General features: G+C 33.0%; 1 protein-coding gene across 1 annotated transcript; it reads right to left on the bottom strand.

The window, feature by feature from the left end:
• Positions 1-8,568: 8,568 nt before the first annotated feature.
• On the bottom strand, positions 8,569-11,404 carry LOC121260917 (protein HEADING DATE 3A-like). The gene is made up of 4 exons (XM_041162995.1): positions 11,071-11,404; positions 10,781-10,842; positions 9,209-9,249; positions 8,569-9,046 (listed from the first exon to the last, which is right to left on the bottom strand). Exons 1-4 carry the CDS (start codon positions 11,266-11,268, stop codon positions 8,823-8,825), a joined length of 525 nt encoding a protein of 174 aa, XP_041018929.1. The 5' UTR covers positions 11,269-11,404; the 3' UTR covers positions 8,569-8,822.
• Between the last annotated feature and the right edge of the window lie 15,197 nt (positions 11,405-26,601).

Here is a 26,601-nt window from a genome sequence, read left to right as displayed (position 1 = left end):
GAAACATTTCGTAACATGGCATAACATGTAATAGACAACATAATTAACATCATATAACATGTAACAGACAACATACAACATAGTTAACATGACATAACATGTAATAGACAACGTACTTAACATGACATGCTTGCAACAATGAATATTATATTACATGACATACATGTAATAGATGGCATACTTAACAAGACGTACTTGTAATTTGTAGTAAAACATGATAGAATATCTTGCGTAACAAATGAACAATACATGACAAAATAAATTATGTGTGACAGATAAATATGTAATGATATGGCATGGCACATAAAATAGCATGCATACATACATACACTGTAGTTCTTTTACTTAACACTAATACACATTAAATTGATATTAAGTTAAAAACTAACTTACCTCGGTCTTCGCATTTCTAGACAAAAATCAAGCATGATCACGAGGAAAAAAGCTTCGAATCAAGTGTGCAAAAGAGTTCAGAAAAGCTACCTAAGAGTGTTGTTTGTGTTTTATCAAAGAAAAGTGTAAATGAAGGATGATTTTTGTGTGAAGTGGGTTGTAAGGCTTCTTAAACAAGTTAGGGAATATGATAAGGTGACCAAATTCGTGGGCTTTATTGGGCCTAAACCGAATAGGCCTAAATTTTGGGGTTTTAAGAGGGTTTGGGTTGCTATCAACCTCAAATCCAATATCTCTTGGCCCAATCTATTTTTCAAGGTTAACAAGGTTGAATAATGATGTTCTAACACAAATTTGAAGGATTAATAGCATGTAGAAGTAATTTAATCAAGCGATTAAGCACAATGCTAGAAAAATGATTCATTTAGGTTTTGGAGGTCAACTTTATAGTTTAGATAAAACCATTTAGGATTTCAATTTCAACCATACTTTTGGGTTATCAATTGGATTCCAACCATGAAGGGTGAAAATCCTCTTTGGTTTGGTACAATTTGATTGGCCGGATGGGATAGGTTCTTACTTAGGTGGTATGATCCTACACCTTGATTCCTTCAAATCCATCAAATGTTCCTCATAGTGACAAGTTCTAATATTATTCACTATGTGTGGCTAAGATCTTGCCTAGTATCCAAATAAAACTTCTCTAACCTAATTTGGAAATTCCAAACTATGATTTGGAAAACAATGCACTTGATGAGCTTATCGAGGTTACTATTCACTCTAAAAAAGTAAATAATAAATTTAGACCTCGTTTGTATTCAAAACCCACTTCAATTTATCTCAACTCATCATTACAATTTTTTCAAATTTTCACACAAAATATAATAAATAATTCAACTTTTATTCTGCTATTCATAAACCATCTCAGCCCATCTTAACTCATCTCTAAATCCAAACCACTTCTTAGTACTAAAGAATCCTAAATTTTCTTATAAACCTATAGTAAAATTCATTTACCAAAATTTAACCCTGAAGTGCCCCTAAAAATAAAAACACAGTTTTGAAGAGGCATTTCGTTCGAAAATATGAAAATAGGTTATTGCACTATAAAATCCTAAATAATTCATTGAGTCTAATGATGCAGACCATAATGCATTGTGATACTTCTAACTACCTCAAATAATTAAAATCTTACTTCTAGCACTACAGTGAGTGATGATACTAACTATGTTGAGAAACTAAAACCTATGCGATTGATCAACTCATAAAAACTTATGAAGTTTTCATGAGGTTCCTAGAACCAGTAGAAATTTCAACATTGAATTTCTAGCGGGCTATTACAAAAGGGCCACTTGAACCCTTGCATTTTCGGCCAAAGGACTATAGGTCACGCCCCACACCAAGTGGCTTGTGCCACTTGTCGCGCATGCATAGTCCACAAATCTGGACGTGATAGTGGTATAAGGGAGAGAGAGAATAGGGTTTAGGAAGGCCAAGGGAGGCTTGCACACCTACCCTAGTGACAAGTCATTGGACTTGCCGCATGTCATCCATGTATGAAAGATTCTAGAAGTTAATCATGCGATTCACCTAGAGGAGGCCAAGGGCCACTCTGCCAACATGCCCCACACTCACCAAGAACCCCATCTCACGCCACTTGTCAATTGTAGAGAGTTCCAAGAGATCTTACATGGGGAATGATACTTTGGGAAGACCAAGAGTTGAGTTTCCTAAGGATTTGCATAGGAACACCAAGAGACTTTCGGATCCCTAAGCCACACGCCTACTCAAGGGTATTTTTAGACATTGTGGTATTTGTCATTCATGCATTGGTGAAGGAAAGATTCTAGAAGAAACATCACACGAAAATTACTATTGTAACCCTAGGGTTTCGGCAACCACATCCAATCACTTGCCACATGTCATGTTTAGAGTTTCTAAGCGATATAGGGAAGTGAGAGAGTCACCTAGGGAATGAGCATAAGAAGAATAAGGTTCTTACTTGGGGGAGAGTAAGGGTCATGCATGGGGAAGGGGAAGAGACACCATGGGGAAGATGAAAGATCCTCATGGGGAAAAGAGAGAGAGTGGCACTTTGAGGGACTCCACACGCCAATGCCACTTGGCATGCATGCAACACCCACTTTCCTAGGAAGATGAAAAGGCTTTGAGGTAAATTACACAATTGCACATAGGATTCATTGAACCAAGACGTTGGAGAGGAGATTAAAGGGCATTAGGGTTTCGGCTAAGGGTAGAAAAGGAAGAGCCATGCCACATGTCCAACATTCATTGGCTCTTGATTGACCAATTGGCTTCAAGGAGGTAGGCTATATAAAGACCACATGCCATATGACTACCCCTTTTCTTCTTGTTCATTTTCGGATTTCTAAGACATTCTCTCTACTCCATCTCTCTCATGCCACTTAGAGGATTCTCCAAGTCCAAACACTATTTTCCCACACTTTCCTTCCAACCGAACAACAACCATACACTCTACTCTCAAGGGAAGGCCACGACTTTAGGAGATATTCTACGCTTGCTAGTGAATATTGAAAGGATTCTACGCTTGTTATTTCATGATTTTGTGAATAAATATCTTGTTGTGAGTTGGACAAGAACATGCCATGATTATATGTTTCGGTTTGCATGATGATACGCCACGATTTGAAGTGATTAGGGTTTCGGCTAGAGATTAGGATTTTGGCTTGTGTGATGATCTGCCATGTTTTCATGATTCGGATTGTGTAATTATCTTTGCTATGATCTATAGTCCATTGTAGTTCAGATTTGGTCCATGATTAAAATTAATTTCACATGTTAATGAACTCTATAAGTTTCGGCCAAGCATGTTTGTGTATGTTAGGAAGAGTGACCCTCGGCATCGACGACACCCTCATGTGGACCAGGGACCTCGAAGACCATTGTTTTCAGGACCTTGTAGGTAAGGGCCAGAGATGCCAGTGTTGTAGCTTGGACACTTGAGCGCCAAGTGCTACCCAAGAAAGACGATCCGGCATCGCCAACTTTTGGTGCGTCTCCCCCACTAAAAGCCGTGGGTTGGGAGGACTTCTCAGGGGCCATTGACAAAGAGGAAGAAAGTAAAAAGAAATATGAAATGAGTATAAGGGAAAAGGATGGGGAGTTAGAAGAAAAGAAGGGCGAGAAGATTATGGTGTGAAGAAAGAAGACAAGGCCATGATCCAATCGCGCTTATAAAGGAAGAAGGCAGTGGTTAATCTCCCATTCCCCGTGGCAGGAGGAAAGGGTATGGATGCTTTGAATCCTGAAAATACACACCACGGAGTGACATGAAGGAGAAGAGCCGCCTAACGCCCACAATACTGACACAACTGAAAAGACACCATCAAACACAAGCATAGTTATCGGGAGACGTGCAAACAAAGGCAAAAAGGAAAACATTACTAGGGTTGCCAAGCGACGAGGAACCACCTTAGACTTTGGAGCCAAACACACGTCAGTAGGGGGACCTCAACCTTGACATCAAGGTGAGTTTAAGATTAAAAAAGAATTCCCACCGTACAAGTCCGATGAGAATTGGCGGGGTAACTATAAGGGATTTTTTTTTCCCTTTTCATAGTGGACCTGATAGGAACAACTAAGGGAATAAGAAACGAAGGCCCATCCCAAAACAAGTAGACTCCTCAGCCTGGCCCAAAGGTAGACTCCCCTGGATGCAACCCCCTGTGGGAGCATATTGCAGGGGATGGGACTCGCTGTCCTGGAGATCCCTCGAACAACGTCCAACCCATAAGTATCTGTCCACGTAAACGAGAGGGAAGTAAGGGGGACCATCGATCCTATAACAAGATAACATCCACAAACCATCGAGGACACAGCAGGGTAAGGTAAATTGGAGAAACACACCACATTAATGACGCCATCACAGAGGCACGCTGCATTAAAGGACTCTCACAAAAGGAACAGTAAAAACGACATGAACTCCATGGAGACAGGCACGATTTATCCCCCTCAGCTCCAAATACTCTACAACTTTGGTATCGGAGACTCCCTGATCTCAAGACCGTCCTCTCCCAGCTACTTTCTACTTCGTTGTCGTAGGCCCAATTCTGAAGACTTGAGTTACTGGATCCTGGTCCAAAGGCGTACGAAACACAACGTTAACAAGCTCAATACCCAAACGTATCGTGACTTCCTTGATGAAAAATGCAAGTGTCCAATTCGGTCATGTTTATTGTTCTTTTTTTTTTAATGTCTTGTATTTATTAATCTTGAATCAGACCAAGGAAAGTCCAAACTGAGTTTCTTGCTGCCCATTTGACATTGGGTTACGGTTGGAAATTTTGATGAACCGATCTAGTGTGAAAAGGCAAATGGCGAGGGAAATAGAAATGGGATTGGGTAGCGTCGGCACAACAAATTTTTTTTAAAAAAAAACAAGTTAGATGATCAGTCATCCCAAAAGCTTAAACCATTGGGAAATGACGAATTCAATTACTTAGATATCATTGTAGTAGAGTAATGTTAGGGATATGTCCTAAATGTATAAATCTTGTGCAAAATTTTGTAAAAAAATAGACCCCACCAAAGAAAAGAAAGTTTTTTACGTTTTTTTTATTAGAGCCTTATGTGAAGTTTGTACATGTGGAACTTGTATATATCATTATTTATTCTAATAACAGACCGACCTCTTAATTGTCAGTTATTTTTCATGTCTGTCCTTCATGTGCTGATGTAGTTACCTATAAAGAACTTCTACTAGCCAACCATCTTCTGCCATATAGGGGCTTGAATTATCAAGGTCTTGAATTTGGGTCTGAAACCCCCCGCCCCCCTCTAATGATGAAAAGACCATATTATAAGAAGAGTGATGCTACTTTGCTGCTTATATTTATTCGTTGCAAGTTACTGCTAGATCAAAATCAGCTTTTCATTTTTTTCAATTTTTTATTCATATTTTTTTATCATTTTAAAACATTTTTGAAAAAATATATATCAATACACTAATAGTCACTTTTTTAACTATTAAGTAAAAATAAAAAAAAATTAAAAAAATTAAAATATATGAAGTGTCAAAATAAGGTATTAAAATATCATTATTTTCAAAAGAAACCTGCCAACTTGGAAAATGAATGGTTGAACAACATAAATTTTTGTGCTGAAAACGAGTTTTAGACTGCTGAATGTATGATTATCTCGTGGTGCAGGTTAAGAAAGAAGTTTTGGGAAAGCCTGGCTTGTCGAGTTCCCCAGGCATTGATGCACTAATTTGGATTGTCTTGATTTCATCCAAAGGATTTATTTCTCAGAGATTGAACCTGTTTTCTTTTCTAAATACCAGAGAAGGATTGTTTTGGGGGGAGGGGGGATAGGGATAATGATATCCTCACATTTTTTATTATTATTTTATTATTTAATTATTAATATTTTTTATTATTTGAATCTGGATTAAAAATTTTAAAATATAATTTTCTTGCATAAGTTAGAAAAAAATAAATTCAATTAACTACATAATCATGTAAATTAATTAAAAATAAATTTAATTTTATAAAAAGTGACTCAAAGAGCAAAAGAAATTCAATTTTTATAAAATTGAATTTATTTTTAATTAAATTACATGATTACATTAATTGATTGAATTTATTTTCTTTTAAATTATGTAAAAAGATCATGTTATGAGATTTTTAATCCAAATTTAAAGAATAAAAAAAATAATAATTGAATAGTAAAATAATAATAAAGGAGCCGTAAAGATATCATTATCCAAAAAAATAATATTGCTGCATATTTTTCGAAAAGGTGCAGCTTATTACCGCCTACAGGAAAAAGTATCAACACCAATGAAACCTTCCCGCAGCTATGTTTGAAAGCCAGGTCGAGGGGTAGGGGCATCACAGTTGCACATATATATAATCATCTGTAGTCTCCTTTTGCTTAGTGTTTTGGTTCACTCTTACAGTTTTTCACCAGCTTTTGGCAAGAAAGGGTTTGTAATTAAGAGGAATTTAATGTACTTACAATTTGACCCATATCTTGATCTTTCTGTTCACTGAATTGTTACTATACATTGTTGTTTCAGATAAGAGAAATAGAGAATTCAATTACAAGGCTAGAAGCTAATGTTCGGTTCCAAAATTGTCTTCTGTATATATAGTGTGTTACAAAAAACGGTTTGGATCCTATTGTTGGCCCAAAAAAGGGAACTGAACTTTAAAGTTTAAATTCAATTACTTGGGCTTCGTTTTGATATGTTGAGATGAGATAAGATAAGATGAAAATTATGTAAATAATAGTTAAATAGTTTAAGTTACGATGTTTTATGGAATTTCTGAAAATGAGAGAGAAAAAGTTGAATAAAAATATTATAAAGTTAAAATATTATTATAATATAATTTTTATTTTGTAATTAGAAAAAATTGAATTATTTTTTGTGCTTTGTTTGAAAATTTAGAAAATCTATAATGATTAGACGAAAAAAATTCAAAAACTGGAAATTTGAAATTAAAAAGTGTGAGTTTAATTTATATTTAAATATTGAAATGAGATGAGTTAAGACCGTCTCAACATCCAAACAAGGTCTTAGTAGCTTGTTTGTTTAGAGTGCCAGTAAGAATACAGATTAATTGAGAATTCTATTATATTGCTTCATGTTCAGACCCTAGACTCAAGGTAGCGTATGACAAAAACTGCCCAATATTGGATACAATATTGTTGAGCAGGAATATAAAACCAGCTAGAACATGATATTATGGAACTCCATTGATTTTTTTCAAAAAAGATATTTTTTTTAAAAAGATATTTATAACAGTGAATTATATAAATTATTGCATAATCGTTTTAAAAAAATAAATAAAATATAAAATTTATATGAAAAAATTAATTTTTTAATTATAAAATCTATTTTTTGTCAAAATAATTATACATTATTTACAGACTTGACAATTATATGTAAAATTATGCTTTCCTTTAATAATTTTCTGTGTGTTGTCTATTCACCAGAAAAAGGTGCATTTCTAATGTGAACGACCGAAAGGCAAAAGCAAGTGTTTCTTCGAGCTTCAACCTATGCTAAGATCAAATCTCGCTCGAATTTCTGTCCACACGTCAAGTGCTAGTGAGCCCCGGCCCTTTTAACAAAAAGCCAGGAAAGTAGTTTTCTTTCAGAGAATATATCCAATATTTTAGCTTTACATGTACAAACGTACAAATTTATTTATTTATATTTAATTTACATGTCTCCCTCCGGAAAAGGAAAAAGAAACTATCAAAAGTTGTCTGGCTTTACACATGAACCAGATGAAATGATGCTCTCATTTTGAAGGAAAAAAGAAAAAAGAAAATGATACCCTCAGCTGGACTTGTCCTTGTCAAATTATTTAGGTCTTAACGTTTTCCTCCAATTATATCAAACCAGCTGATAAATTTGGAGGACCAAAGCTTGATTGATATTGGGTTTCAAATTTCCTCATTGAATTACAGTGGAAGTATAAAAATGAAGATCTATGACACATTATTTACAATAAGAATATATATTTGTCATGAAAACAGATTCATTTTAATAAAAAATAATCATTATTACAAAAAATAACTAGCTACTTACAAATAAATAATTTTCTTATAATATATATAATAATATATGGGAACCAATATTTAGTACCACATGTGAACTCAAGCAACTGATGAAGTGCTACTACTAAGTTGAAGTACCTTTACATGATTCAGTACTGGTTGTGGGTATATAATATTCAGTTGAGAAATGATTTGTACAAGTTCTAAATAGATAAATAACATACAAGTCCTTTTGAAAAAATGGACCCTATTTTAAAAAAGTGTAAAAAAAGTTTATTCTTTATCAATGGGATTTACTTTTTTACAAAAAATTTATATAAAATTTATCTATTTAAGATTTGTATCTAGCAGTATTCTAATTTTAATAATCAAAATTTGAAATTAAGTTTCAGCCCTTGCTTCTATCAAATTGATAAAGTGGACAAACTTACAATATTTATTAGCATTTAATGCTTTTTTAAGAAAGTTATTTAGATAGCTATAAATTTTGTGAGATTGTGTATTCTATCGATCTGATCCTAGTCTTAAGGCTTGCAGTTGGGATAAGGACTCTAGGAGATCCAAATTCTCATTCCCCAAAAGAAAAAGATAACACAAAAGGAGATAGAAAAAAGGTAATCACCATGCATTAAACTTCATTAATTATTATTAATATAGATTAATGTATTTGAGATACATTAAACTCGTTTACACCACTGAAGAATAATAATTAGCAGTTATCCCCAATTGTCTAAGCACATAGATAGAACGAGATATGAGGTTGAGATCAATACATATCTGATCTCATACGTACACACCACAGAGACTAGCTAGCTCCTTAATTATTTTACTCTTTTTCCATAGACGGAAGGGTTTTCCCTAGGAGGCCTCGTGATCAGTCATCTTCTTCTTCCACCCGAGCCGCTTTCCCTCTGGCAATTGAAATACAGTGCAGCCACAGGCAATCCAAGATTGTAAAGCTCAGCAAATTCCCTGGTGTTGAAATTCTGGCGCCACCCAGGTGCATAGACGGTCTGCCTACCCAACTGTCGGAACAACACGAAAACAAAACGATGGATCCCTACAGTTGGTCTTGGACTTTCATAGCACACAACCTCTTGCCCTACAATCATCATATATATTTGCATGCGACCATACATCAAACATTAAACTTACAACTCTTTTACAACCAATAAAGCATTATTATAAATTAATCACGATATATATATATATATACACACACACACACACACACACATAGCAACAAGCATGATTTACTACCCACCAAAGTTTGCCCCTGTAGTTGCTGGAATATCAGTCACCAACCTATAACAACATGCCACGAAGATTAGAAGACCAACGTAATTAACTAATTAACCGAAATAAATAATATATACAATTAGTTATGTAAGCTAACCCCATTGCAGATAACACTAGCGCGCATGCATGCATATATGGCTGCCATTCTAAGCTAATAATTTGTAACATCACATAAGGAAAAAAGGAATACTACTTTTACTATTGAGCCTTAATTTATATATATATATATATATATATATATATTCTTCTAAATTTTGACAATATTTTCGGATAGATTATTAAGATGCTTTGCTGCAGAAACCCAGCAATAAGAGAATAAGAGAATGGAGGGAAAAGTTAAAAACAAAAAGGAACTCATGTTACGAATGGTAGGGCCAGGGATTATTCGAAGACAATAGAGAATAAAATAGGAAAAATATTCAAATACTGATTTAACGTGATTCGCTGTGCGCCATGAAAAAAAGTTTTATGATGATCAATGTGCATGTATTATTCTATGTGGTTGCTGCTACTGCAACCCCAACCTAGCTAGTTATTGTATATATAATTCCTAGCAAACAAACAATTCATCACGTTCGATCCATGATTGTGTTCCGTTTGTTTGCTAGAAGGCCGGGTGATTATAATTTTTTGACCAAATTACTTATTATAAATATTCATAAGGAGATAGACACAATCTGTAGATTCCATAATATCGAATATTATTAATGTCTAAAAAGAGTTTAATTAGGTCAAAAAATATAAGGAATCTTAGTTTTTTTTTTTTTGAAGGAATCTTAGTTTATACTGAACTCGGATAACTTGCATTTATTTTAGAAATTCTGTGTTTCTCTACACGACTTTTTCATTAGAATATGTACCTGCAAAGAAAAAGTAAAAGAAAAGGGAAAAAAGGAGACTGACATGGTAAAACCAAGTATCTATGTTGATTAGATAATATTCCAGAAAGCTTGAAAATCCAAAGATGTACTTTACTAATAGTGGTCCTGATCATACGTATAATTATGATGCATGATATGAGACATACGTACACATATATATACATTCAACCCATCAATCAAACATGTTTGATGGCCAAAGTAATCAATTAATTATGTCCTTATCCTCACCATGAAACGTCCGCTTATGGGAACTCTAAAAAGAAGAAAGATAGATATCCAGCTTATGGGAACTCTAAAACGAAAGAAAGAAAGAAAGTTGGGGGAGGGAGCGAGAGGTGGATGCAGGGACCTAAGTGAGAGGAGCTAGGAAGGTGCATGGATGGACAGTACTCAGAGAGTCGGAAGGCAAGGGACGAATCAAGGGACGATATTCTAACTAGACTAGGGCTCTGATCATCAGGGAGCAAAGGGCCATAGTTAAGCTTTTCAATCGTGAAATAAGTACACACCTCTTACAATTTTGAACAACCACTATCTACCTCTAATACAACTACGACGTACTACTAATTAAATAAAAAGATCTCAAACTAAAAGTCAAAACATCTCCACCAAATTAAACTACCAGTAGTAGAGAGAGAGAGAGAGAGAGTGCTCACCAATGCAAGTACTCCCTTAGGTTGGGATCACTTGGACTTGGTGCATCAGGATCAACCATAACCTGCAGTGGATGGGTTCATAACTCACACATATGTATAAATATATATATCTATATATATATATATATATATATATATGGAGATCGAAGAGGTAAACGTATAACCTAGCTAGAGAATTCCAAGAAATGTAGACAACTTGAAGGAAATATTATATTCTGACAGATAAAAAAAGATCATCTTGAAGTACAACAGAGAACAAATGAATCAAGGAGACGTTGGAATTTACGTACCAGAGTGTAGAAAGTCCTGAGATCATCCCCGCCAACGTCGACCCTAGGTTGGTTGAGAACCTGGGAGGGTTTGAACTCACATCCATTATTAATCTCGCTATTGTTATAAGTGATTCTGAGAGTAATTGACCTAGTAAATGGGTCTAAAACATCTCCTATAACACGCCCAACTGCTAGGGGGTCCCTGTCCCTGGACATGGTAATTGAAGTATTCAAAACCCTATACACAGCTAGCAAATAGTTGAAAGTCTCCGATCGATCGATCGATCGACTGAGTAATTTCTTGTTTTGTTTTTTGCTGATCTTCGAGATCGATTATGGCTATTTATATATTGTTCGTGAGCATCTGGCTTTAACTTTTGTACCATTAATAAATTCTACCGTTTTTACTTTATTTTTATTTTTTTTTATCTTCTACTGTTACAAGATCAGATTCCAGCCAATAGAAAACAAAATAGTAATCATATTTATGCATGATCTCTTCCTCTTTAAAAAGTGGACGTAAGTTTATATATTCCGATCGATCGGTCAATTTATTCTTGGATTGTCTTGGTCTCCACCTCCTCATCATATCCTCGTACACCATGCACGTCTGCTTCTAGATCTTTTGTTGTAAAAAGGAAAAAAACAAAAGAAAAATCTTCAAAAAGTAAAAGAGCTAGAATAATAGACCAGGAAGAAAAAAATTACTGACCATTCTTTGAAGAGCTTTGTTACGTTCACATACACCACATATCAAATATATATTTTTTTTTAAATTAATTAAATTCTTCTTCTCATCATTTATGTAGTATATACTGCATATTTAATAAGAGAAAAAAATTAAAAATTAAAAAATTATATTTAGTATGTGGTGTGAAGACCTAAAAGTTTTCTTTTCTTCTAAGAAGAGAGAGACTAGATAGAAGGGAAAGAAGAAAGAAGACAGAAGAAGAAGAAAGATTAGCTGCACCGCGTACGACACTTTCATGACTTCTGCCGTAGCTGGAACAAAATGGTACATGAGGTGAATCGCTTTCAATAACTTTATCACGTTGGTTACGTTTCACATGCAGCTTGTCCCACATTTTCAGGGAATATATTCAAGTTTGAAATCATTATTCTTGGATAAATGATGATCGGAGTTGCAGGATGTTTGTCCAATACATGAAATTATACAGTATTCGAAACCGTCATAAGTTTGTAAAGATACATGTAAATTAATAGTTTGTGAATTAACAGTTTAATTGTAAAACTTAAGATTACTAACGACCTTCTTAATCTGGGCAAGGCTAGCTTGTCTTATATAAATTCTAACATTTTATTTATATATTTAGATGAATGCATAGAGCCCTAGCTATTATCTAAGAGCTAGTAGCTATATAGATTTTGTCAGAAACTAGCATCTCCCATAATGATGACGTTCATCAAGCTGCAGTAGTACTTGCATATTGCTTTGCAGGATTCATGCGTAGTACGTACTCCTATTAGTGCATCTTTATTATAGGGTGCTGATTAACATGTAAAACCAGGCAGTGCAAACAGTGTAATTGATATATATATATATATATGAATTATTTTCTTACTCTCCGCGCACATAATTGATCCCATATATAATTTAATTTTAGTACATCTACTAAAGTATATAAAAGCGAGTCATATAATTTTGACGTGATATTTGTATTCATAAAAATAGACATTTTATTTATTAAAATTAAAATATTATATATATAAAGTGGTAAACATTTTAAAAATAATATTTCATTATAGACTATTATAATTTTTAAATTTTTTTTCTTTTCTTACATATAAAGATATAAATCGATTCAAGACTTCACTCAAATTCACTAATTCAACTTTTATATTGTTTTGTATTTTAAGCAGAGTCATATAACTCCGATGTGGCATTCTACCTATAAAAGTAGGCATTCTATCCATTTAACTTGAAGTGTTATGTTTATGGAGCAATAATCTTTTTAAAAGTAACGTTTCATTATGAATTGTTGTAACTTTTAAATTTCATTTATTTTCTTACATATAAATATATAAACCGATTCAAGTCGCCATCAAAGATATTATTTCAATCTTTATATTGTTTCATCAAATAAACTGTTTTATAAATCGTTTCGAATTTCTTCATTATAAAACCTGATCTCTCTCTAAATCTCTCTTTACTTATACACAATAATTCACGCATTGGATGTGTTATAGGCTCGTATCAATAATACTGCGAATAATGCCATCTGTAGCACACAATGGCAGGTACGTCCGGTGATTGTGCTTCCTTTGACATTACGCGCTCCATTTTAGCAAAGATTTCACAGTGGTCCTTGATCTTCTCGATACATCTCCATCTAGAGACAAGCTAGCTTCATGATTTGGACTGATACATCGCGCCCTTTCGAAGTCTTGTAGTGCTGGGTTAGTCTCTAGTTCTTGTTGACAGATTCCCTACTTTCTTCTTTTTATCTGAAATTCTTTTCCCTTCCGTTCCTTACGGCCTGAACTTTAATTAGTATATGCTGATCCAAACCTTATATATACAGACCACAGACACAAGATACCAAAGTTGTCGCTATATTATATATTATGATAATAATACTTACAGTCGTGAAGTGCATAAACGTTATACAATTCTTTTGAAAAAGAGTATAGTCCACTATTAAAAAATTAATTTTTTATTATGTGAATCTTATATTTACTCAAAAGGATTCACGGCGATTATACATTTCACAACTATAAATATTATTTCTTATATATATGTATTATATATATATATATATATATATATATATATATATATATACACGACCACTCATTTGTAATTTAGTCCCACGTTTAAGATCTAACAGCAAAAATAATATCCGATCCTGTCAATTCTCATCAATTTTTGTCTATGATCCTCATGGTAGGGCCAGTTCAATACCTTACGGGACTTAAGGCTAAAATTCTGAGTGAGGTTTTTTTTTTTTTTTAAAGTAAAATTAAATAAATTTATTTTTAGTTTTATATTATATTTTTATTTAAAAATAATTGCTGTCATTTTGTAAAGTAAAATTATTGATTAAGATTTTATACCACATTTTCAATTAATAAATGATTTTAATCTTTATTAAGAAATTTTTTATTTAAAGATAATTTTATCAAATTTAGTTTTACAAGTACTTTAGACTCTTAGACACAATTATAATCATTACTGCCAATAAAGTTCTATAAGTAACTTATAAATTTGAAAAAAAATGGGTCAATTCCTCTTCAAAGGATTATACAAAAGCTTTTATGAATACTGGAAAATTAAATTTTGCTGTTTATAATTTCCACATTAATTATATACTAAACTAATAATGACAAAAAATAAGTGTATTCTTAGAAGGAGAATATGTAAAATAATTATTATATGTGATACCTTTAAAAACTAATAATGATATAATATCTACTTGATCTTACTTATTCGCATTCTCATTGAGTCAATTAAAATTTTTTATTGAGTATATATATTTTTTTAAAAAAATTATATTTTATATATATATATATATATATATTTGGCCTTCTTCCCTTAGGGCCTTAGGCAATTGCCTAACTTGCCTTCAAGATGAGAATAAATTGCAAGTTTTAATTGTTTGAAATTACTGAGCTATGCCAAGAACATGCTAAATTAGTACCGACTTGATGGATATTTGGACACTTAGAGTATTTCAAAATTTATGAGTAATAATGAAATAGTTATGATTTGAGTGAAGATGTTTTAATGATTAAGCTTTTGAAAATGAGAGAAAAAAATTATGTAAAAATATTATAAAATTAAAAAATTATTTGAGAAACACTACTTTATCTATCTATTGTTACCGTTTTATTTGATCGCTTTGTAAAAAAAAATTTTTTGTTTCTTTTACGATTCTATTTGTTTTCCCGAGGTAGTTAAGATCATAATTATGATTACCTTAAAAGATCAGAATTGTTATAAGAAAGGTTAATCTAGAGAAGCATCTGCCCGCCTACCTAACATTAATCAAACCGATCCTGCAAGATTCTACCAGCGAGAACATGCATGCAACCACCATGTATTATTTGGGGGGGGGGGGGGGGGGGGGGGGGGGGGGGGGGGGGGGGGGGTGGGGGGGACCTACGTGACAAGGAAACTTATTAGAACACGACAAACAGTACAGCAGGCCACTTCGGTCCCCTGTGAATAAAAAACGTCCAAACCTCAAGATTATGGCCGGGACCGCCCCTGAGCGAGTACTTAAGTGAAGTAGTCTGAGTTCAGCATTTATATTTATTATTTTTTTATTATTATTTACAAATCATCTAAAATTACCTTAACATCTTAATTTTAAGATTTCCACGTTGGAGATATTTAGCTAGGGATCAATATCATCTATGCTCAACATGCTACATATATAAAAATTCAAAAGTGACCTCAAACCCTAAAAATTCAAAAGTGATCTTCTAGTGTTGACATAATGATACAAGAAATTCTCATATATATTTTTGACACTTTTATTTTTGGCACTTTTATTTGAAAGTAATTTTTTCTAGTTTGTTTGCGGCATGCGCGTTACAAGAGATTGGATTTTTGAGACAAATCATTTTGTCTCAAAAAACCCAATTTTCAACCCAAAATGATTTTGGAGATGAAAAAATCTCATCTCTATTTTGTTTAAAAGGCCTATCTCAAAAGGTTTTTGGTGATGAAAATTTCATCTGAAAAATGACTTTCAAGGACGAAATTAGGCGGAACTAGTCAAACTGTTCAAACAAGCTTTTTTTTTAGAAGAACCAATTTTGTCTCAAAAAACCGTTCGAATGAAATCTTTTTAGACTGAACCGATACGTCCGTTCGAACAATAAGAAATTTTGATCATGTTCAGATGGACGGAGTGTTTAAATAGATTTTATGCATTCAAACTAATAAATTTTTCATTTGACTTATATTTAAACATAAATTCTGTTCGTTCGAATAGACATTTTATTTTCAGAAATTATGTCCGTTCGAATGGAGTTTTGCATATCAATGTTGTTCGAAGAAATATTTTATTATTCTAACGGCCGTACGAATTGTATTTCTCGGTTGTCGTTCGAATGGGTTAGTTTTTGTTTGAATAGGTTTATCTTTTTCGAATGGATTTATAAATGGTAATTTACCGTTTGAATTGATTATTTACCATTCAAACAGTATTAATCATACATAATAAAATTTAATTAAAAATATCATACTAATATTACACAAAATGTAATTCAAACATCACAATTGTTCAAATGTTTTGGAACATCATAATAGAAAGACAATTAAAGAAAAATAAATTTTAAGATTGTGGTGGTGGCATAGAGTTTTGGGATATCATTGACTGCACTTGTTCAAACATTTTTTGTACCTCCGTCTCCAGTTTCTTTTGCATGTTTTCTTTTAATCTCGCCTCAAAATTCGATATTTCATCTAATCGTGTCAGCAACTCATTTTCCTTGGATCTCAATCATTATATCTCAAATGTTGTTTTCTCTAATTTCTTAGTCTTGTCGTTATTTGATCTGATTCAAGAAGAAGATGATGATGTTGAGAATGGCTTCATGCAACGTTCTAAACCTCTCAAATATCTAGAACGCGATCCAATAACTTGAGAAATGATCTAAGTATCATTAACAGATGATTCATCAGATGAATCCGCAACAGTTTCCTTAAGAGATATCATCTTGTCCTTGAAAAAAATACATTAAAGTTAGCATAAGTAACAAAAATATTATTAGACAATAGGATTAAAGAAATTTAAACTTACATAATTTGTCTCTACTTTAGGACTAGTCCAAATACTATCACGATTTTTATGTACGTTAGCATGTAATTGGGTCAGATCATAGCCAACATGACTTTCTTTTTCCTGCAAGACGAAAATCTATATTAGAACTTAAATAATAAAAAAGTATATTATATGTTAATATTTAACGGTGATTAGAATAACTATTTTTTTAGACAAACGATGAAAAGATCAAGAACCCGCATGATGTTGTATTGTTAAATTTGATCTATTTGCTTTCTTCACAGTACTCCGTTGCTAGAAAAAAAATATTATGTCTATATGTTTAATACATCTATATTCTTTTTTTTTTAATTAAAGAGCGAGTAGTCACCTATCCAATTGTAACTCCCACTCAAGTTTATTAATAAGCCATCACTTGTGGCGGATTAATACTGTGGTAACAATCAAGGTACTTGGGCTTTACAATAATATAACAAACTAATAAGCCTCAAGCACCATAACACCAAAACAAATAATTCAAAAACTATAACCAGGCCTATAACTTAACAAAAAAATTTAAACAAGCCTATATAAAGGATTTAACCAGACAAATAAAATTCTTATGCAAGTAAGCGCAATGACATGCATGCCGTCACTCCTAAAAACCATGTAGTACCCACACTAACAACATCCACACTTCCTGAGATAAGCCAGTCCACATGAATTTGTTCTAAGTATACGTCTTAATAGATGAGGAACTTCTATCTGCCTTGACCACTCGTGAGAGACCCCATTACTGCCCAGTCGAGCCAAAAAATCTGCAACCTTTTTTCCTTCTCTATAGATATGGTTAAGAGGAAAACTCAGCTTTGCCAACATATTCATAATATCTCCAAAAATCTTCTAAGTACCAAAGACTATATGCTATTAACAAAAGATAGCATCGAAATTACCTGATAAGCAGGATTTTCAAACATATCATAAGCTTTCTCCCATTCGTCTTGTGGCATTGCTTGGACTGGATTTTGGCACGCCTCTGTTGTAGTACTGAACTTCTAATAGTGTGCATGACATCAACCTGTGTACCTCCGAAATGCATTCGACATCAGTTCCTCAACTGTTAGTCGATCCCCTCGTCAACCAAAATTAAGTTCAAACTAGGCCTTTCAAAATTATAAATAATTAGTATAAATACAAAGTAACTTTAAATGAACATGCTATACTTAGTTTCTTGGGATGTAATTTATTACCAAACAACAATTTTCGATTTGGTCTTTAACATCTTGGCGAACTTTAGCCCAGGAGGATATAGCCATCGGTGCATACGTGCGAGTAAGTGTACCAACATAAGAAGTAAGCCACGTTGCCGAATCTCTGAATCCACCTATGTGATCATCAGGAATATCAACTTCAATTTTATCCATTTTACTTACTTTCTCTATGCAGACACCCCTCATAATGCCTCGACCTCGACGCTGGTAGACAATAACTATATATACAGTAATTAAATTATTTTATTTTATAGATATGTATTACTTAAATTGAGCATTAAATGTGGTATTTAATTTGATAAAATACCTTGTTCTGGATTTGATGATGTTAGCCCACTGTTGATGGCAGGTGAACCACACAGGGAATAGGTAATGGATGGGGATGGCGCATGTGTTGTTTTACATTTAGGAAGCATATCTATTTGAAATTGTAATAAATTTTTATTCAAACAAACGTTATGGATATTTATAAGAATGATACTTACACAAATATTTGTTTGAAATTTATTCACTATCCGTTTTACTTGATCAGTCACCCTCATCCTCATTAGACACTTCAGTTGATTTATCTTCTTTCGACATTTCACCCTCACTTATTCATGTTGAACATCTTCTCTATGTAATGGGAACATGTCATATTGGTTTAGATAAACAAATAAATTGAAGCCTGATTTGTTTTCTTGATATGCTTCTTCATTTGCTGGACTATCAACTTCTTCGTATGGTCTATTTGCCTCTGGAATGTAATCATATATATATATATTTCTTAATGCAAAATTCTCTACTACCTGTCATGGGTTCTTGTACTCCGGATCATCTAAATAAATAACTTAATAAGCTTGACAGGCGAGAATGAAAGGACCGTCCTCATACTATACGCGATATGTATTGACACTCATAAAGTATTTATCGTTACGCACTCCCAACCTAGGGTTTGAGACAGCCTGCCAATTACATTTAAACAACCAGACCATATATCCCCTCACGTACTTTAGCGCTATGATATCTTCTACAATTCCATAGAAGTCAATGTTATCATCCCCATGGCTTCTTTCTACTACGACCCCATAATTTTGAGTTTTCCTATATCGTTCTCTGTCAGCTGTGTGAAATCTATATCCACGCACTGAACATCCTGAGTATTGGATGGCCCACCTGGACGGACCACATGTGAAAGCATACAGTTTTTGTGAGATTTCTTTTGAATTTTCACCATATTTTGATACAACCTACATTAATAAATATTATTATAGTTATATCAGTGTTAGATAGAAAAAAAAATAGAGTTTAGTGGTATGAAGTTCATATTATAAGATAGAGTTTTACAGTAATACCGTATGTTCAAACCACGAGACGAATTCCTCTTCGTGAGTCTTTTCTATGTCAGTTACACCATTCATGCGAAGTAGTTGTATATGTTCACTGCACATAATTATGTGAACTATTAATTTGTATCAAGTTATACTATATTATTATACATAAACTTAAAGATACTATTGATTTAGAGGATCATCACTAACCTTAAGTAGTGATCAATCTCTACGCAGTTATTCAAGACATACCATTGAGATCTTTCAAACTCTTGTCCACATAGGTCATAGCCCCCTTGTGCGCCTATGGGATGTACGATTTGGAAAAACACGAAAAATACTAATGAGACTCCCATTTGTCCACCTTTATAATTTCAATCTGGTCTCGTAAATCTAGTATCAACCCCACCAAAATACATTGAACAAAAGATATGCCACTCATTATCAATGTATGACTCTACAATCGAACCTTTCAGACGAGCTTTATTCCCCATAGATCGTTTAAGTTTCTTCAAAAACCATTGAATAGGATACATCTATCTATATTGAACTGGGCCAGCGACTAAAGCCTCACGAGATAGGTGCACAGTCAAATGAACCATTACATCAAAAAATGAAGATAAGTACAAACTTTCCAATTTGCACAATATCACTGCAATGTCAGCTTCCATTTTCAACAATACATCAACTTTCAATATTTTACTACAAATGTCCTTGAAAACTCCTCTTAATTCCGTGAGAGCTGTACAAACATCTCGAGTAAGCTTTTCACGCACACCAACCGGCAACAAACGTTGCAAAAATACATAAAATTCGTGACTTTTAAGACCAGTTATCTTCCAATCATGTGTTTGAACACATCTTGATAAGTTTGAAGCATAGTCATCAGATAATTTGATTGTCATGAACCAATCACAAAATTTCTTTCTCTCATCTTTTGAAAGTGTATATCATCCATTGGGCATATAGGCTGAAGATCCATTATCTTGCAAATGCAACTCCAGTCTTATCCCCAACTCCTTTAAATCTTTACGAGAGTTAGCTATACCTTTTGTCTTCCCTTCTATTACATCAGAGTACCCAATATATTCTCACATATATATTTTTCAATGTACATAACATCTAGATTGTGGCGCAGTGTCAAGGTAGATTAGTATGATAACTCGAAAAAAAAAAAAAATTTTGTCCAATTCAACTTCATTGCTTGTCGTTTTCCCTTTTGAACTTTTGCATTTTTCCCAAATATATTTTCTAAAACATCCCCAACTGCGCGATAATATCATTCTCAGAGAACTTTGGTGGTGATGACCTGCGCTTAACCCTTCCATCAAACATTGCTATATTTGAACGCCATCTATAATTATGTGGTAAATATTGATGGTGTCCTATGAAACATAATTTCCTACCATTTGTCAACCACTGAGATTGTGTATCTTTATTACAAATAGGACAAACCATTTTACCTTTTGTGCTCCACATAGACAAGTTTTCATATGCTTGAAAATATTTATTATCCACATCACTGCAACATGCATCTAGAACTCTCACGACCAGGCCACATCATATGTACTGACACCCTGATCCCACAACTCTTTCAACTTTGCAATTCGTGGTTGCAAATATACATTTAATTTGTTCCCTAATGACCTTGGCTCTAGTATCATTAAAGTCATCATAAAATATGGATCATTCATACACTTCTAAGGTGGCAAGTTATAGGGTATTAATATGACAGACTAAGTACTATGAGAAGTGCTCATGTTACCAAATGGATTAAAACCATATGTTGCTAAACCAAGACGTACATTGCGAGGTTCTTCGACAAACCATGGATACTTGATGTCAAATTTCTTCCATTGTAAGGAATTTGTAGGATGCGAGAGAAAATTTTCATTTTAGAATCTTTCTGTGTGATGCTAAGATATATCTTTCGCAGTCAACTGGGATGTAAACAATTTTTGAAGTCAAGGAATCAATGAAAAATATCTTAACACTTTTTGGAGTACTCATGACACACTGGATGTAAATTGATCTTATACTTTAGTATAAGATGATATAACATAAAAATTGTAATCTTATAATATAAAATTAATATAATATAAAATTTTAATCTTAAACATAAACATTAATATTAAGTTATTAATATAAACTTACTTTTGATATATATATATCAATGATAAATACATTTTTGGCATAATAAATTATAATATATATAAATATTCTTTTTATAAATACATTTGTATATATTTGATCATATATATTCATATAAAGAGTCTAGAACTTATATAAACTATAGTTAAATTTAATACTATAATATTATATGTTAATTATTATAAAATAATGTACTTATACTATAATAAGACTAATAGTTTAGTATACGTAGACATTATATTATTACTAACATAGATAATCTGACAACTGAAAAAATCAGACTAGACCGGATCGAAACTAGGAACACTTGGAGTTCTGGTTTTGATAATGAATTGGTATAGTATCGGTTCTTAAAATTTCAAAATCGGTGTATACCGATTTGGTTTTAAAAAATATACAAATTTAGACCGAACCGGACCGATTACACCCCTATCCACTATCCGTCATCTCTCTCGAAAAAATAAAAGTAAAAATAAAAGCACCAATATCTTGCGCATATATATGAAGATAGAGTCAAAACCACCTATGTAGCTCCATGATAATGATCATTATGAGAACATTGAGCAACCAGGGCTAGCTAGCTTACAAGCACAAACACGCAAGTAAAGGTTCTACGTACGTACTTTGAATGCCAGAAAGAAAAAGAACATAATGGTAATTATAATAGAGTAATGTTACTCATCATCTATTTTACTATTATTCTCTCATCATCTCATGATATAATATTAAATGATTAGAGACTATTTATTATAATTCACATGTGGGTTTATCATTTAATACTACGTCAAGGAATGTTGAGAAGATGATGATAAGTAGATTTTTTCATTATAATAATAAGGGCTCTAACAGTAATAGATGTTCTTACTCTCGAATCAAGTTTATGGCTATGAAAAAGAATAGTAAAAAGAAAGAGAGAAAAATAAAGGCTAAGCATGGATCAGTATCTGATCAGGTATAAACATGTATGTAACCTTAGTACTTGAATGTAATTAGGGGTGTAATCGGCTTGGTTCGGTTCGGTTTTGGATATATTTTAGAACTAAACTGCTTTACAATGGTTTTGAGATTTGAAGAACCAATATCGTACCAGTTACACCCCTAAACCGGTACTTTCGATTTTATCGATTCCGGTCTAGTTTGATCCGATTTTTCAGGTATATTATATATATAGTATATATAATATGTTATATATATATATATATTGTAGTATATAGTAATATAGTGATAATAAGTTGTAGTATATTATAATTGTATTATGGACTATAGTGGTATATTATAATATATAATATAATGATATAATATAGTATATTATAATATGTAGTGATATTGTATTAGTGTAACTACTAATACTATAGACTATAGTGATAATATATAGTTATTTATATAGGATTTTAAATTTAAATTTTATTTCAATTAGTAATCTGGCATATAATAAAATATTATTTTATATATAATTATATATATTAGATATCAAAATTATATATAGTACAAAAACTTTTTATATAATATAAAAAATTAAAATATATATATTTTTATGAACCAGTCCGGTTCGGTCTGGTGTTAGAAAAAGGAAAACTAGAACCAGACCTATTTCTATTGGTTTTGAAAAAAAGGGAATTGGTACTAGACCAAACCAAATCGGTGGGACCAAACCGAACTCACTAGTTCGGTTCGGTTTACCGGTTCACCGCTTTTTTTTTGCCCTTAAATGTAACACACTGATGTTTGTTTATGGCGATGAAAAGAAGCTAGAATGCCATCATATATATTAACTTCATTTGTTGGTGACAAGGATATTAATGTTGTTTTCATTTATAATTTCGAGGCTGCATCCCTAGCTAATATAAATTTTTAGTGGGATCATGCAAATATGTTTGTTAGTTTCTGCACTAATCAATGCCCTATTTTGAGTGGTCATCAAGCAAAAGGAAAATTGCAATACAATATTTCCCAAACTTGGAGAAAAATAAAATGATAAAATCAAAACCACAGCTGCAAAAGGCTAATTTGAGAAAAAGAGAAAGAGAGGAAGTTCTGATGAAAATTAAGGAAAGTAGTTAGCCATCCTTCTCACTTATGTAATCTTTTAGCTTCACGCAACATTGTTCTATCATGCATTCACTAATTGCGGAAAGAGTGCGTATTTGATTAGAACTGGGAATAAAGCTTTTTTTTTTTTTTTTTTGTAAGGGAGGACGGTACCTTCATACTTTATTAATCTGCCTCACTTATGGTGGAGGAAAACCGTACATAACAACAAAAGACAAGGATAAACAAAAGACATCCAAAAAGACAAGGACAAAACTACCTCGCTCATACTAAACACGACTAATACATGGAAAACCAAGCTTGTCTATACGTAACATCCCTCTAAGCTTAGTAGGCATATCCTGAGAAAGCCATTGCTGAGTGCAGCCCCTCGCTCCCAATCATGATAGATAATCTGCCGATGCATTTTCTTCCCGACATATATGTGTGACTTGAGAATCTAATCCTTTCAAAAGCTCCATAATTTCCTCCCAATAATCTTCAAAATACCAAGCTTCACAAAATGATGACTTCAGCTATCTGATCACTAGTGTAGAGTCTATCTCCAAGTTGAGATGCACCACTCCCAGCCTTTTGATCAAGTGCAAGCCATGTAGGAGACTCACGAGTTCTGTAAAATTGTTTGTTCCTATACTAAGAGAAACGGAGAAGGCCATGCGCAATTCTCCATCTTCATCTCTAATCACTCCACCTGCCCCTACAACACCTAGGTTTCCATTAGAACTTCCATCGACATTCAACTTAAGCCTCCCCCCACTTGCCGGCTTTGTCCATCGAACCAGCTTTGGGACTGATCTTTTTGGAGGTTTAATTGGGATATTAAGCTCCATTAAAATTTCCTCGTCCTGTCTCGACAACAATTTCCCTGCTTTGAGTTTTTCTCCCACTCTTGCAATCCATGCCTTGATCTTATACCACACGGTAGAAGCTGACTCTTTATCTCCTTCCATCCGTACCTTGCACCTTCTTAGCCAAAGAAACCAAGTAACAATTGAAGGGATAATGCCCAGTAATTGCCCCATTTGGGAGGACTTAGAAGCTTTTAAAAACCAAGCTGCAACTAACTGGTTCCATGAGCTTGCTGTAACTCTGCCCAGACCCACCTGTGCATCTCCAAACTTTTTTCGCAATATCTCCATTTGCAAGCACGTGGTTTCTATCTTTATATCCACCATACAAGCAACAATCACATTTTGAGATTATAGAGATGCCAACATATCTTATTTTATCATCCACACTTAAGACATTGTTGAATGCTTTCCACATAGTCAGAGAGATATTCTTTGGAATACAAGTATGTCATACCCAATTCGACCATCTCACCTTTGGTGCTCTTACTCGAACTGGGTATAAAGCCTACAACACCAATTGAGAAAATATCGGCACATCACCCATTTACTGCTTTTCAACTAGATCGTATATCTTACATTAAGGTGCATTTAGAAACACAAGTATTTTTAAGTATTTAGATATTTGATTTTCAAATATCACTCAAACACAAAACAATTTATATTTCAAATATTCAACTTTTTCATTTAATCACACTACAACATATAGTAGTTTTTGCTACGATTTAAATTGCCGCAAAAACCAAAAGTTGCGCTGCAAAATGTTTTTGGCTTCCAAGCACTTTTGCCGCTAGATGGTTGATAGTAATCCACCTCAAAAAGTTTTTAACAGCGACAGAAAAATCGATTTTGTTGCGGCGTTCTATATCGCCATAGATAGTCTCAAATGTCATCGCAAAAAAAGCACAAACTATAGTTAATTATTGCCGGTAGAAGATTTTTTCTTACAACAAAAGAATAAATTATAATATTGATATGAGTCACAAATTCTCATTTGTTGCGTTTATGTAGCAGCAACTGCTCATTTGTTGCGATTATGCCCCAACAAATGCTCATTTGCTACCACAAATTATGAATAGTCGCTAATGTGGTCCAACCACTTATTTTTAGTGATTCTTGTTGCCGCAAATAAGTGGTTGTGACAAAAAAGACGATTCTAGATTGCCGAAAATAGTGTGTTACAAAATTTTTAAAAAATAGTATTGAAACAAAATACATAAAAGTACATATCTTACACTATATTACAATCCATAAAGCATTTACACAATGTGTATACACGACAAAAAACTAATAACTAACAAAAAATATATTGAAAGATGCCTCAATAAAATATGCCAGAGTCACTCCACCTGCAAAGATGCCAGAGCCACTCCACCTACAAAGTCTACCTACAAAGTCATTTCAGGAATGAAGAAAGTCAAAACTGATCCCATATTCTCTTGCAATCACCCACCATCTTTTATGCCAACAAAGATGCTACATTCTCCTTCCATGTATTCTTACAATTAAATAAAAAATAATATTAAATGGGAATGAAATACATTATGAAATCCTATATAAAAAAGATTACATTATGAAATCCAATCTTAACAAACTGCTAATTTCTTACTTATAAAAAAAAAAAAAAAAACTGCTCATTTGAATTCAAAGGCATACATATGTTAAAACATGAAATATATTTCAGCCTACACAAGAAATATATCTTGTAAAAATCATCCAATCTATGTTTTTGGTATGCATAAGTAATCTTTATAATACATGTTAGAACAAAAAATGTTTGGCCATGGATACTTCTCATATAATTAAATTAAATGTAACTTTTTCATTTAGAAATTGAATATATGTAGTTGCTAAAATATACTATATATCATTAAGCAAATTCTCTAAATTTGTTGCAACCAACCAAATGAGTTAAGCTGAAAAAAATAAAGGACCAACACCTTATTTGATAACAACCTACAAGGACACACCAACCCATATATTCACTCTTCTATCCCATGGATTCAACCAACCGCTAAAGCTGTACAACTGAATGTAAATTACCTTCCTAACTAAAGTTCAGTGTACATGCTTATGTGTACACATAGTACATCAACGTAGTCTAATTGATTATTACAAGACCATATACCAATGTAAACAGAAATAAGCAACCCAATATATTGATGTTGCAATTAAAAACTATCATTAA

This window comes from Juglans microcarpa x Juglans regia, chromosome 4D, assembly GCF_004785595.1.
Source record: "Juglans microcarpa x Juglans regia isolate MS1-56 chromosome 4D, Jm3101_v1.0, whole genome shotgun sequence".
Classification (NCBI taxonomy): domain Eukaryota; kingdom Viridiplantae; phylum Streptophyta; class Magnoliopsida; order Fagales; family Juglandaceae; genus Juglans; species Juglans microcarpa x Juglans regia.
Note: the sequence above shows the minus strand (reverse complement) of the source record. Positions and strands in the feature narration are given on the sequence as shown.